The sequence below is a fragment of the Planococcus citri genome, chromosome 2 (genome assembly GCF_950023065.1).
Source record: "Planococcus citri chromosome 2, ihPlaCitr1.1, whole genome shotgun sequence".
Classification (NCBI taxonomy): domain Eukaryota; kingdom Metazoa; phylum Arthropoda; class Insecta; order Hemiptera; family Pseudococcidae; genus Planococcus; species Planococcus citri.
Genome location: NC_088678.1, coordinates 4,126,177 through 4,141,170, shown reverse-complemented (window position 1 = coordinate 4,141,170; position 14,994 = coordinate 4,126,177). Strand labels below are relative to the sequence as shown.

Here is a 14,994-nt window from a genome sequence, read left to right as displayed (position 1 = left end):
TCTCTTGAGAAAATTTCTTTATTATGTTGAACTTTGCGAAAGTATTCAAACGACTTCCAGATTTCGTACAGATTAATAATAATTAATACTTCCAAGTTCCAATCCTCATTCCTCAATACAAAGTAACCCTCCCTTCTTTCGTTCCATTACCCTCACAAACTTCATGATTTATTGAAATAAAATACTCATAATTGAGCATCACATCGAGCTCGCAAAAAGATGAACCCAATAATATGAAACATTGTGAGATAATCGTTTCCTTCAAACGATTACTTCTTCGTGCAGTATTCGTACTCGACTGATCTGATCGATGATCGATCACTCATCACTAGACATTTTGACAGGTCATGAAACACAAGCATGGCAAACTACTCTTCACTTATTTTTATCTCGATTTTGTTGAGTTTCTTCCGATGCAGTGAACAGAATACCAATTACAGCGAAAGAGCATCCGATGAACCAGTACCACGATAACGTTTCGTTGAAAAACAATATTCCCATGACACCCTGTGACACAAGACTCGTTTTATTACCGTAAATGACTTTTAAATAGAATAATCACGAGTAATTCAACTCACCGAATTAATGTAATTGCTAACGGTGCTGGCTAAAGTAGCCACAACTGTGTTGTCTACATCGTGCAAAGATTTCGTGAAGAAAAATAGACCGGTCGAATTACAGAGTATCATCAGTGTCATGAATGAAACGTAGATAAATATATTCCAACTTGCCTGAAATGAAAAATTAACCAGTAGGATGAGTTAAAAGTGTAATTGCACACGAAATAAAAATACTTTGAAGGTACAAAAGAAAGATCTATAGGATCAATTATCACTTGATAGTTGATAGTACTTACAAAACTGGATTCTTCGGATTCGAAACTCGATGAGAATTTAGCAAAAACGCTTCCACATGAGGCGAAAAATCCTGCCAAAAAAGCATTTTTTAAAAGCTTCATACCGAATTTAAAGCTTGAGAAGATTATATTTTTTGCAAAAATCGAAAAAACAAGCAAAATTTTTGCTGGAAATGCTGGAAATTTCAAATTTTGAAAAATCTGATAATAATGCAGTGTTACCTATATTTTTTTATCACACAGCCAACGTTGGCCAATCTGATTCAAAATTGATTTACGCTTTGCCAGCTTTATAAACAGTTGAAACACAATTTATATTCAATTTTCAACAATTCCAACCCCATTAAACCCAATTTTTTCAAAAAAATACCCCCAAAACGTTCAAAAAAATCAAATTTAAAAAAAACCGTTCGCCCCAACGCAGTGTTACCACCCCACTTTTCGCAACATTCGCACCCCGCCCTCTGCAGCAGCTTGTTCGTAACACAAATTTTGATGTAAACAGTCCTCACGCGCATTGTGTTCACTAGTCAGCCGCCATTTTATTGAAGTTTATTCATCTTCGTAAAGTACGTGATATTTGCGCAAATTACGTACAAATTGTTAATTTAATTTCGGTGAAATATGTTCTAATCGTTTAACCAGCATTTGTAAGTTATAAGTTGTAAACGATGGTCTCCAACCAACAGTTTCGTTTGAAGTGGAACAACCATCGCAATACTGTGTTACAAGAATTCGAAACTTTGCTTCATAATAACAGCTTCGTCGATTGTACTATCGGTGCCGATGGTAAATATCTGAAAGCTCACAAGATTGTACTTTCAGCATGTAGTCCATATTTACAGGTATGTCCGAGTACTTTGTTCTATCCTTATTAGTGTTAGGTATTGTGTAGCATTGATCTCGTGATTTCATTCAGCCCGAAGGCAGAAAAAAAAACGTTAGCGAAGGGATGCTTTCGTGTGATGAAATTCGAAATGCTGTAGGATAATTTTCAAAGTATACGTCAATTTGATGATATATATTGGAGTATTATTTGTCGTCGATTGTTTTGAAGTCGATATCTCGAACCTTTGGACCTTTTCTATACAAAGCTTCCTTCGTTGAATTACTAGAAGTAGAGATTATAGTGTAGATGGAAATTGATTGTTCAGGTTTTGATTTTTCGAGATCGATGTTATTTTAGAGTGAATATCGTTAATTTTAATCAAGATCTTTGATCGTATTGGTATTAATGTGATTCGATATTATGTTACAGAACGTATTTTCGGAGCATTTCGACAAACACCCTGTGATTTTACTAAAAGACGTATCGTTTAAAGAATTAAAATGCATGATCGATTACATGTACTGCGGCGAAGTAAACATAAGCGAATGCGAATTGCCATCATTTCTGCGTACAGCTCAATCATTGAAAATCAAAGGACTAGCCGAAGACATAAACGAATACGACGACAGCGGCGCCTCGGACAACGAACACCAAGAAATCAGTAGTCTAACGGAGAACGGCCGTACGGTCGAACCTAGCGTCGAAATACACGACGACGAAGGTCCGCCGACTAAACGCAGCGCACCTTCGCTTATCTATAGCAATTTCGCCGGCCGCAAACGTAAATCGCCGAACGCGATCAACTCCGGTGCACCTAAAAGTAGCAATAACAGCGGTGGTGATAAGATCATCGCAGCTGCGACGAGCAAGACTGGCGGTAATGTTCCTGTTTCTAGTTGCGCAGATACTGAAAATTCCGATAGTAACGTTTGTACGACCAGTAAAGATAATAATGTAAATAAAGACGTTAATGATAAGAGATCCAATTCACAAGATGATCTTCAAGAGCATAAAAATAAAGCGGTCGTTAAGGAAGAGCCGCTCGACGCCGACGATGATAATTCTAGTTACGAATTCGTTAATAATCCGTGCGACGATTCGGACCCGCTCAATGAGGATTCCGAATCAAACTGCGCAAATTCAGGTAATTATATCGATTTTCCTAGACACACCAACGGCGGTTATATAGTGCTCGTTAAAAACGACGTGATGATGATTTCTTCCTCCCTAAGCCGAGTCGAGTCGAGGCGATTATGTTCACCCCATCGTGATGTACGACCATATACCATACACCATACCGAAGATATTACCACCCTCTCTATCGCTCAACCCCTTCGCGTTAATGTGACTCTAGGACTAGAGCAATCAGACGAGCTCGTTTGCAGTGTGATGTGATTTACGTCTTAGCGTCGTCATGTTTTTCCAAGGTTTTATTTCAACGATGATGCGTTGATAATTTTTTCAACTATCATTTTGTCTTGTTTTGATATTTTTGGTCAGAAATATTCTATTCACGAGAGTCTTATCACTTGACGTGATCTTATTTGAAACGAAATAATTGCTAAAAATTTTCATTAACCAAGTACGAAAGTTTTTTCTATTACTTGTTTGTCAAATCATCAACTTTCTTTGATTTTATTAGCTTGAAAATTTTTAAAATGAAGAAATTTTGATGTAAACGTTTCTCGTAGAGGAGATAATTTGAAAAAATAAATTCTACTTCAACTTCTTTCAAAAAAATGAAAAGTAAAAGTAATTCAGAAGGGAACATTTTTCATTCTGTATGATTTTAGCTTAGCCGCCACCCCCCTCTCCATCCCAAGCCTTATTCACGGAAAAGCCAGGCTTACAAATTGGTTCAATTTTATTTTATTTATTTATTTTTTTTTTAAGAATGAGAAAAACAATGTATCTCATGAGGTGCCATCGTGAAAATTTTCTTCAAGTTTTTTTCTTTTTGTCAATTGAATTTTTGAAAATAATTTTGGTCTCTGAAACTAATTGAGAGTAAGTTTTGTGCCCCTATAATTTTTGAAAATGAAAATTCCCTTGATGGAAGAAATTTTGGAGTGATTTGTGAGGCTGAAAAATTGAAAATCATGCTGCAATTAGTTTCGGTTGTAAGGATTTTGGAAGAGTTTCGGGGGGGGGGGGGGGGGGGGGTGTGAGTTGAACGTGTCAAAAAAATTGTAATCGGTATTTCCTCAAATTTTGAGCATTTTGTCAGCACATTGACTTTTTTTTTTTTTTTTTAGCAATAACAAGGTAGTGATTTTTCTAATTTCGGCTTATGTAATTCTGCCACCTCCTCCCCCCCCCCTCCCCTCATCAAACAGATCGAGTATTTGAAAATGAACGAGTTAGTGATTTTTTCGAATTTTGGTGTATGTAAACCCTCTCCTCTTTCTCTTCTCTTCTAGCTATCCCTGGGTCCCAAATATCTTCACTGTCTCTAGACTAATGTAGAATTGAATTCACGATTCAAAAGCTTGTTGAAAAATTACTCTCAAGGAAATCTTTTGAACTCGCACTCCACGATTTGAAAAAAATAGCTATAGTTCGAAAGAGTGGGTCCTAAGGTTCTTTTTTCTTGATCAAAATTTCAAATGCTACAGCTCATTTTTGGATTTTTATCAATTTTTTGGAATTTTAGGAAATTAAAAAAAAAAAAAAAAACTGTTTCAAGTAAGGAAAATTTTGAAACCAAGGTTCATGAAATACATAATATACATTTTTTGAGCGAAATGAACCAGTATAGATAATTTTTTCTATTGGACTCCCACACATTATCAACTAGAACCCAAAAATAAGCGATTTGCACATTTTCAGCAGCTCTGCAGAACCTTAGAAAACTCATAAAAGTGGTGTATGGATTTTGATAGCTATGCCATGGCGTAAAAGTCGACGCAGAATCTTGAATATCATCTTTTGGAACAGGTTTTTTTTTTTCAAAAGCAGAAGTAAGGGCTGGAGCGAAAAAAAAACCGGAATTTTTTGAAAATACCATCCTCCCTCCCCCCCCCCCTTTCGTAACCCTATTTTGTGTGTAATGTTGATATTTGAACGATTTGGTGAATTGAAAGAATTGACTCATTTTTCAGTGAATTGTTCGTCAGGGGTATCAATTCATTTAAGGGAATTATTCATAATCATAAACGAATTGATTTATTTTGTAGCGAATTATTCGTGAACGAATTGATTCATTTTGTAGCTAATCATTCGTGAACGAATTGATTCATTTTGTAGAGAATCATTCGCGAACGAATTGATGAATTCGTCAATTTGTGAATTAATTCTCCATGAAGGAGTCACTTATACAAATCTATTCGTTCGCGAATGATTCATCAATAATTTTCAATTCGTTCGTGAATGATTCACTGAATATCAATTGAATGAATCGATTCGTTCCCAAACGAGTCTTTTATAGGAATCAATTCGTTCGCGAATGATTCATCAAGAATTATTCAATTCGTTCGTGAATGATTCACCTAAAAATCAATTGAATGAATCGATTCGTTCCCAAACGAGTCTTTTATGGGAATCAATTCGTTCGCGAATGATTCATCAAGAATTATTTAATTCGTTCGTGAATGATTCACCTAAAAATCAATTGAATGAATTGATTCGTTCCCAAACGAGTCACTTGATATAGGAATTAATTCATTCGCGAATGATTCATCAAGAATTATTCAATTCGTTCGTGAATGATTCACTAAAAATCAATTGAATGAATCGGTTCGTTCCTGAACGAGTCTTTTATAGGAATCGATTCGTTCGCGAATGATTCACCTAAAATTGATTGAATGAATAGATTCGTTCCCAAACGAGTCACTTGATATAGGAATCAATTCATTCGCGAATGATTCATCAAGAATTATTCAATTCGTTCCCGAACGAGTCTTTTATAGGAATCAATTCGTTCGCGAATGATTTAATCAACAATTTTTAAATTCGTTCGTGAACGATTCAACATAAATCAATTGAATGAATCAATTCATTTGTGAACAACTCAGACTCACTTATGGGAATCAATTCGTTCGCGAATGATTCATCCAAAATTATTCAATTCCTTGCGAACGATTCAACATAAATCAATTCGTTCGTGAATGATTCAGAAAAATAATTCAATTCGTTTGTGAATGATTCACCAAAATGCAATTGAATGAATCAATTCGTTCGCGAATTATTCAGAAAAAAGTATTCAATTCGTTTGTGAATGATTCGCCAGAATGCAATTGAATGATTCAATTTATTCGTGAATGATTTGATTCGATTCGATTCGATTTGCTTCAATCATGTCAATTCCTGTACAAAAGTTTCACTAAAAGTGAATCAATTCGTTCGTAAAAGATTTATACACATTTGAAGATATATTTTCAAAATCATTTTTGCTTAATTTTTTTAAAAATAAGGTCGTAGAAATTTTCAACAGAGGTATTAATTTATTTTTCGATTTTTGTTCGCAGGAAAAAATTTCAACGAAGTTAGCATAGCAAATGTTTCATCGTGCAATGAAGCCGAAGCAAACGGTAAGAATTTAAACGTGTTACGCTTTTTAACTTCGTGAAATAAGCTAAAAAAAAAAAAAAAAATCAAACAAACAAAATAAGAAAATGCCAGTGAATAATTCGAAAAACCAATACCATGATATAATTCTGAGTACCTACCTTTACATTTTATACCTGCGCTATTTTATTGGTTATAAGGCGTTAAATTTTCCTACCTATATTTTGTTTTTTTTACAAAATGAAATGTACGCTGTGTAGATTTGAATTTTATTTGAAAACTTTTTAGAGCTCTGTAATCGTATTGTATTTGAGCATTAGTTATGTCCGCGGCGTAAAGATTCATAGAAAGATGCGACCTTTCTGCATGTGAATCACGTTCACTTGAAAATTCCTCTTGTTTTTTTTTCATGTACTCGTATTTTTTTTTTTTTCTGTTTTTTACTCTTATGCATCGCGAAAATACTTGTAATATCGAACTCGTATCTAATCAAAGGGAGGATTACATTGTATCGATTGTGTTTTTGAAGAGTGGTTGACAAAAGTCGATACTTATAGTCTCGAGATACTGGTGTATTTACGCAAGGTCTTGGTATCATCTTATTTAGAGAAAATTTTCTTTTCGGTAGAAATGCTTGCTATCTATATACTATACGTATACCTACTATATAAATTCTCTGTGGAAATTATGATGATGAACGAGGAAGTAAAGAAGGCGAATGGATTGTCTGTTCTGTTGTAGAGAGTAGATATTTTCGAAAAAGAAGAAAAAAAAAAAGAATACCTTTACGATGAAGGGAGATTGCGATGTTCATGGTATAAGAGGGCGAATCAAAAAACCTCATTCGATTGTTCTATTCGCCTTTTTTATGCGATGGTTTTTTGCATGCTTTTTTCAATGTTGATTCAAGTTCATTTTGCATTGTGCCAGTAAATTGTTGTCTTAGCTTTTTATATATTTTCGATTGCGCTATCGGAAATGGCAAAGGCCAGGGAGGGATGGTTATATAGTAAAGAAATCAATCGTCAGCCGTACTATAAGTTTCCTAAATGCCTGGAAGATTATTTCGAGTATATCCAATCCCCCGCGCGTGTGTGTGTGCGTGTGTGTGGTGAATTCATCTCTCATCTGTCTGTCGAATCGATATAGTCGCCGTGAGAGACGAAGACGATTACACTCGTACCTTTATCGTATATCTTCTTTCTATCGCTATATAGGAAAAAAAAAGAGGGGAAAGATGCCTGATTTGTTTTTCCTTCCTTGTTACCTTATACCTACCTATATACACAATGTAGGATATTTTTTACATAAATTTTGAGATATGTATGTATGTTATGTACGTACTTACTGGTAGTTTTGCGATATCATTTTTTTATTGTGTTGACGAGTTTTGTCCAATTTTTTTTCATCTTTTACCAATTTACGTATTATTATCACGTGTACGTACACGTACTACTTGTGAGTTATGTGTAACACAAGTACACGGGTAAGTATTTAATAGTATTGAATTTTTGATGTTTTATATTCTACCTATATTTTTACTCTGCAGCTGTTGTTTTGTTGTTGATGATGTTGTTGCTGCTGTTGTTATTTTTGTTGTATTGATCACGTTTCTGTAATTGATACGAATACGTATGTGTATTTAGGATTAGGATGTATTGAATGATGAATTTATACCTATCGTGTAAATTGATTTGAATTTTGTCGATTTAATATCTTTCTCTTCTATTCATCTGTTATTTTATTTAAAAGTTACGAGTGTTAGAAAATATTAGATATGGGCGTAATCGATCAAATAGATGTCCAATGTAAAGTCTCATGGGTGGTATGATCACAAATTCCTTTCGAAGGTTTACTCCGAAGTCTTTTGTCCATTCTCTCTCGAGTGTGTGAGAAGGGGGCAGGGGGTATTTTTGGAATCGGTTCCAAGTGCTCAAAAAAAGAAGTAGGTATTTTTCGACCATTTTCTGTCATTTTTTCTCACGGTGCTTCTGATGGGTATTCAGTCTCTGGAGAACATAAAAGTCGAGAAAAAGTCAGAGAATTTAGCCCTTTGAGAGATATCAACGAGTTTCGAAGTTTTCATTGCATGAAGTTTGAAAATCAGCTGCCTAAAAAGTCGTCCCCTTCTGAAGGCCCTTTTTTTACGCTTATACAAGAGGCATCTCAACTGACAGAAAGAATTTTTGAACCGATGAAAGCGAAATCCAAAGAGCGTGCAAAAATAAGTCACCAGCCCAAAATTTTAGCTGCCAAAGTGCATTTTGCCATTTTTGGTGAATTTTTTGAGAATCCAATTTGAGGCTAAAATTCGAAAAAAAAATCAAAATTTCATCCAATGGACATAAATAGTTGAAATTTGGTGTGCACTTTATTCCCCCCCTTCCCCCCTAAATCAATTGTTCAAAGTTTCGAGTCATTTTAACCACCAGTTATGTGGAGCTTCCAGCAGATTTTTCAAAGTCGAAATTTACACCCACCCCTTTGGAAGTTGGAAAGCTAAGATTTACTTTATGCCCTAATTTCAGGTGATTTCAAACCATTTTGAGGGGGTCAGAAATGAGCCAAATTTCAAATTTCTAGATGAATTTGGCGAAATTTCGATTTTTTTCACATTTTTTGTCCTTTGATTTTCAAAAATTCATCTAAAATTTAAAAATGTATTTCGACGTTTAAAATTATGGCTGGTAATTTGTTTGGACCAAATTTCAAATTTCTGGATCAATTTGGTGAAATTTCGATATTTTTCTTATTTTTGGCCCTTTGATTTTCGAAAATTCGCCTAAAATCTAGAAAATGTATTTCGGCACTTGAAATTATGGCTGGTGATTTATTTGGACCAAATTTCGAATTTCTGGATCAAGTTGGGGAAATTTCAATTTTGTTCCCCTCATTTTTGGCCCTTTGATTTTCAAAAATTCACCCAAAATCTAGAAGTGTATTTCGGCACTTGGAATTATGGCTGGTGATTTATTTGAACCAAATTTCGAATTTCTGGATCAATTTGGTGAAATTTCGATTTTGTTCCCTTCATTTTTGGCCCTTTGATTTTCAAAAATTCGCCTAAAATCTAGAAATTTATTTCGGCGCTTGAAATTATGGCTGGTGATTTATTTGGACCAAATTTCAAATTTCTAGATCAATTTGGTGAAATTTCGATTTTTCCCCCTAACTTTTGGCCCATTGATTTTCAAAAATTCATCAAAAATCTACATAAAAATGTACTTGGGCGCTTGAAATTTTGGCTGATGAGGTACGAGTATTTTCGCATGCTCTTTCGACTTGGCTTCTTCCTGTTCGAAAAAATGTTTCCCGTTGGGATAACCCTTGGCTTCCGCTTGTCAGTGGAAAACTTTTCAGAATTTTATTCCTCCAAATTAATTCGTTCATTTCGGATGAAAAAAATAAAAATGGATTTGTATCCCTCAAAACTTGTAAATTGTTGTTGGATTAGTCCGAGTGGAAGGAAGGGAGGCTTAGAGGGGCATGAGGTTCGCAATTGTAACGAATTTGCCTTCTTTTTTTTTTTTTTGACCAAACTGCCAAACTTTGATGATTCATGGCTTGAGGCCAAATCAACGTGAAGCAAATCTGTTTGCTGAGTCTTGAAGAGAATTATTATTGAAATTGAAAAAATCGAGGTTGAACTTTGTTGTCCTGATGAGAATAGATCGAACATTAAAAATTGATAATTGAAGTTGAAAAACTTGGGGTTGAACTTTCGCTGTGAAAGTAATAAACAGTTTTTCAAAATGGGATCTTGACTTTTAGTCCCCTTTGGTGGAGGGGAAGAGGGTTCATAATATCGATCAAAATTCAAAAAATGAAGTAGCATATCGATTGTTACGAATTCAAAGGTGCTGAGTTCAAATATTTACTTATTCGGTTTTTTTCGACCATCTCCCTCCTTTCCTCTCCTCTCCATTGTCCCAATCATGTTCATGATTCCAAGTAAATTTAAAATAATGTGTAGAATATTGTTTTTAAAGATTTCGGGGATGCTGCTGAGTTCGAGTATTCATTCATATTTTTTTCTGATTCGATGGCTGTTATTTGAATGGGCGAGGAATTGGCGAGGTGGGTGGGGGGGGGGTCGAAAAATGTTATTGAAATTATTACATAGGTACATATATCGTGAAATTTACATTGAAAATATTAAGAATTGGCTGGAATGATGGGGGGGGGGGAGAGCATTGGTCGTTTCGTTGAACGGTTCCATTGCATCAAATTTTCAAAATAATTCAAAAAAGTGAAAAAAATTTTTTTTTAAAATGAAATTTTGGGAGTGTCTTACTCAGAAATTCAATTCGATTTAGTGTTGGAAAAATTGAAAATTGAGATAATTTTCTCACCAGATTACAGTGTTCCTTTTCGTATCAATCTGGGTAAAATGTTTTTGAATTTTTTCCCCTCTCGCAACAAGATTCCTACCTTTCGTAAAATCGAAGTTCAATCATTTTTTTCTTGAGGTGGGGGGGGGGGGCGTAGTGTCATATTTTTTGTTCATTTACTCGAATGCATGCTTGTAAAATTGAATGTCAATTGCAGCATTTCTCATCTTTCATCGCCAGTCGTCAATTCGTGATCAGTTGCCGTTTTTCTTCTATCTTGGAGCGTTTCACAAAATTCTGAGGGGAGCTAGGGGAAGTGAAAAATACATCGTCGAATTCGATGACTTGTATCATTATTTTACGTTTAAATCGATAGAGAATAACGAACACTTGATTTAGAAAATACCTACTTACCTTTATGTATTGTTTAAAAATACCTATAATTTTATTATCATATCGATTGTAGAACTTACTTCATCCAGGCATTTTTACGCACGTGCAAAATATATTAGAGTACTTTTAATAATACCTATATAGATTTAATGGTGGTCGATGTTACACATTCGCATAGCTCGCGTAAGTTTTTTTTTTCGTCGCTCGTTTAAATAAACTCGTACATATGTGTGAATTTGATTATACATACTACACAGAAAGTCGTCGTATTTTTCTACGATTCAAAAAGCCTGCGCAGCTCAGTGGTGAAAAAAAAATGGTTCAAAATTTGTCAAAAATGGAAAAAAAAGAAAGAGAATTGGTTTCGAATTGAATGAAAACATTTTAAAATAATTATCGCTTAAAAATTACCTGCGCTTTTTTTTCTGTTTTCACTTTGTTGTCTTGATTGGTTTGACACTTTTGTTAAAACAAGTCGTGTGTATAATTTTATTTACGCAGATGGCGACGACAACGACGACGACGATGATGATGGCAAATCGACCAATGTAAAAGAAGAATTATTGATCTCGGAATTGGTGACGATGCAAGAAGAAGAAGACGGTACCGACGAGGGTAAGATACGTGTACGTTCGTGCGAAGAGTTGATGTCGTCGCTAGGCGATGACGGTGTGCCTTTGAATTCCGAAACAGACATCTACGTGGTAACTGGACCGAATGACGGAGAAGAGATCAGCGATAGCGATGCTCAGAACCGCAGCAGTTGTCGTAATGAGTACGAACGTGTTAAGGAAATGGTATCGGTTTGTTGCGCGGCGGCGACCGGATTGCCGGCCGAAGAATCTGCTGTAGCGCCGGAAAAGGTGGCTGAAAAAAGATGCAGCAGCGTTGCAGATGAGAAGAATCCCTCTAAGATGGCTTCTCGATTTTTCGGCAGCAGACAAGTATGTAAGAGAATACGGGCTAAAAAGCGTAAAGCTGCAGTAAGTGCCGAATCGAAAGAAGTACAGAAACCTCAGCCGAAATCAGGTTTTCGTAAGATTTTGCCAGCTCCGATGAAACCAGCCACTTTACTACCGGCTACTCTGTTACCAGTACCATTAGCTGCTGCGGCGCCTTCGGCTACGGCGTTGATGTCTTCGGCACAGTTCTCGTCTCAACAAAAGAACCGAACCACATCGAGCAAAATGACACCGATTGTCGATCCTAAATCGTCGTCCGGCGAACACCCTTCGGCATCGGGTTACCGGATGATCGCTGTTTCGGCAGCATCCTCTACGTCTTCGACGGCGCAGCAGTCGTCACAGCAGGAGGCTAAACGATCCTCATCTGGAGGTACCGCCGACAAGGAAGAAGGTTCGCAGCCGATCTTATTTTCTAGAGTTGTGCTGCTGAATTCGTCCGATGTGCAGTCGTCGTCGACGCAGCCAATTTACACGTTACCGCCGGTCAGCTCGGCCAAAGGAAGCGAAATTCGCGAAGTAGCTTTTATTCGAGCTCCTACGTCTAGTCCGGCTGCTTTGGCCGAAGTTGAGATGAAAAACATCGCCGATGTGAAGATGACCACGCCGAAGAAACCGGCTGTTTTGTCGTTCACGCAGAAATTCCGTAGAATAGCGCCTCTTCCAGATAGCGAAGGTGGTATTTGTAGATTATGTTCGGGTGTATTTACCAGTCGAAGTGAACTAACGAAACATATGCCCATTTGTTCCAAGACCATGTTTGGCAAGAAGGGACGTAAAAAGAACGACGCCTAGAGTCGAATGGATTAGGTTGTAAATTTTTTTGTTATCGTTATTCTATTTGGTCTCTACTTAATATTGTGTAATGTTGAAGGCAGCGATTACTCTTGATCGATTGAGTCGAGTGTGGTTATTTAATGTTTGTGAATCGGCCGACCTCTTTATGGTATTACTTGTGGAACGAGTATGCTCTATGTTTATTCTTATTTTCGTCGATGATTCTTATGACAAATTTTTTTCTGTTCAAATTGATTGGTTTGGATGTCCAGTTAGTCGTGTATTAGTTGATTCGTTCGTCGACGATCGTGAAGTTGAAATTGGTAGTTAGTAATTGGATAAGATCCGAAGTATGTTGAAGAGAGCTCCAGAGAGGAGAGCACTCCGATGTGTTTGATGTGAGGGAATATTAGTACTGAATCGGGTCCTGGAATAACTCGTTAACTATTTTATCAGCTCGTAGATCAATTCGTCCAAATTTCAGGTCAGTTGATGAAAAATGATTCATCTGTTGACGAGTGAATCGTTTACGAACGATTGGCTTTCGCTTGCGAAGAAAGCAGTTCTCATTATGAAATTTTGTCGTTCATCAAGTTCGATAGTTGTTCGAATCTCTGTTGGCAAAAGAATCGTTCGCGAACGATTTTGTCTTTCTCATTGCAAAATATGTTTCAATTTCAAATCGAATTTTTGTGTTTGTGAATCGTTCACGAACCGATTCTCATAGCTAGTTTTGTCTCAATACCGATTTATTTGATCGCAATCTATTCATCTGTTAGACGAGTCGTTCGCGAACGACTTGCTTAGACATGTTTTCGAATCAATTTTGTCGGTCTTCAATCATATTATTCTAGTCGTTCGCGAATAATTTAAAAAAAAAATATTTCACATAATTGTCTTGCCACTAAATTTGTTTGTAATCAACGTTTGTCGTTTGTCGATCATTGATGATTGAATCATTCACGAACGAAAAACCCCGCCCTCGAATATGAAGGTATGACTCGTTCGCTTCGATTTTTTTCTTACGGCTTAACTCGTTCTTATTTCAGTTCAGTTGAGCGCGAATGATTCTTTTTTGACACGTGAATCGTTCGTGAACGATTTGCGTTCGCCTGATTTCTGTTATGTATTGATTCATTTCAAACTTTCGATTCCAGTTCAATTATTTGCAAATGATTCGTTTGTTGGAAAAATAATCGTTCGCGAATGATTTACTTCTGCTCTCTATAAACTGTTTTTTCTTATCGCATTATTCGTTCGAAATCTGCTTTTGTCATTCGTGAATCATTGATAGATGAATTGTTCGTGAACGAAAAATCAAGTCTTTTCCTCGAGTTTGACTCGTTCGTTGTTTAAATTTCCCTATGGCTGAATTCGTTCTCGTTTCCGTTCAGTCGAGTGCAAATGATCAATCTTCGACGAGTGAATCGTTCACGAACAATTTGCTGGTGCCGGCAACAAACTATTTTCTTGATGTAAAATTAGTTTGAAATCAATTTTTGTCGTTCGTGACTTCATGAGTCATTGAAGACCGAATCATTCTTGAACTAATTCTCATGCTCAATGTATCTCTAAATTCGTTCAATCATTGACGACTGAATCATTCACAAACAAAAAATGATTTTTTTGTGTATGAAAATTGAAGGTATGACTCGTTCCCTTTGATTACTACTTATGCCTCGAACCGTCGATATATTCTCATTTCAGTTAACTCGAGTGGACTATTTTAGGAAATCTTTGATTTTCTGCTCCAAGGAACAAGAATCAATATGAGATTGGAGACATACTTCAACTTTTAATTTCTCTAAATTTTCTTTTGTAATGAAGAGGGTTAATTGACGAATATTTGAGACTCGATCATCTGTGGTATCATCCGTTGGTGCTAATAAATAACAATTTTGTCCATTTCTTTGAATAACTATAATGAATCCTATTTTCTTCTGGTATAATTTGCCAGAAGTTCGTTTATCACGAGATGACAGTTTATGGTTTGTCATAAAGACCCAGTCGCCTGGTTCGAAAAATGTCGGATCAAGATGTTTTTTATTGAAAGAAGTTTCTTCTTCAATTTTCTTCAGTCTTCGTTTTTCACGAATGAAAGTCTCAACTACTCGGTGTTGAGTCATATCGAAAATTCCTCTTTTTCATTCTTCAATCGTGTAAATGGCTTTCTTGGCTAATGAATCAGCTATTATGTTTTTCGAATTCAGTTGGGGGCGAATGATTCATCTTTTGATGAATGAGTCGTTTGCAAACGATTCATTTCTGCCAGCATCAAACTTTCTTTTCTTATTGCAAGATTTGTGTGATGAAATCAGGTTTGGTCTGTCGTGAATCATT

The 14,994-nt window shown here is 36.0% G+C and overlaps 2 protein-coding genes across 2 annotated transcripts; one reads left to right on the top strand and one right to left on the bottom strand.

The window, feature by feature from the left end:
• On the bottom strand, positions 1 to 1,061 carry LOC135834255 (uncharacterized). The gene is made up of 3 exons (XM_065348089.1): positions 857 to 1,061; positions 579 to 731; positions 1 to 507 (listed from the first exon to the last, which is right to left on the bottom strand). Exons 1-3 carry the CDS (start codon positions 956 to 958, stop codon positions 376 to 378), a joined length of 387 nt encoding a protein of 128 aa, XP_065204161.1. The 5' UTR covers positions 959 to 1,061; the 3' UTR covers positions 1 to 375.
• Positions 1,062 to 1,352: 291 nt separating this feature from the next.
• On the top strand, positions 1,353 to 13,019 carry LOC135834253 (longitudinals lacking protein, isoforms J/P/Q/S/Z-like). The gene is made up of 4 exons (XM_065348084.1): positions 1,353 to 1,701; positions 2,115 to 2,829; positions 6,152 to 6,214; positions 11,417 to 13,019. Exons 1-4 carry the CDS (start codon positions 1,528 to 1,530, stop codon positions 12,670 to 12,672), a joined length of 2,208 nt encoding a protein of 735 aa, XP_065204156.1. The 5' UTR covers positions 1,353 to 1,527; the 3' UTR covers positions 12,673 to 13,019.
• Positions 13,020 to 14,994: the final 1,975 nt, after the last annotated feature.

Bases quoted from the DNA above. Each gene is read 5' to 3' on its own strand.
- LOC135834255 (XM_065348089.1), bottom strand. From the start codon at position 958: ATGAAGCTTTTAAAAAATGCTTTTTTGGCAGGATTTTTCGCCTCATGT. The intron at 732-856 runs GTAAGTACTATC...TTTTCATTTCAG, and splicing joins AATCCGAAGAATCCAGTTTT to GCAAGTTGGAATATATTTAT. The intron at 508-578 runs GTGAGTTGAATT...CTTGTGTCACAG, and splicing joins TTAGCAATTACATTAATTCG to GGTGTCATGGGAATATTGTT.
- LOC135834253 (XM_065348084.1), top strand. From the start codon at position 1,528: ATGGTCTCCAACCAACAGTTTCGTTTGAAGTGGAACAACCATCGCAAT. The intron at 1,702-2,114 runs GTATGTCCGAGT...ATTATGTTACAG, and splicing joins CATGTAGTCCATATTTACAG to AACGTATTTTCGGAGCATTT. The intron at 6,215-11,416 runs GTAAGAATTTAA...TTATTTACGCAG, and splicing joins CAATGAAGCCGAAGCAAACG to ATGGCGACGACAACGACGAC.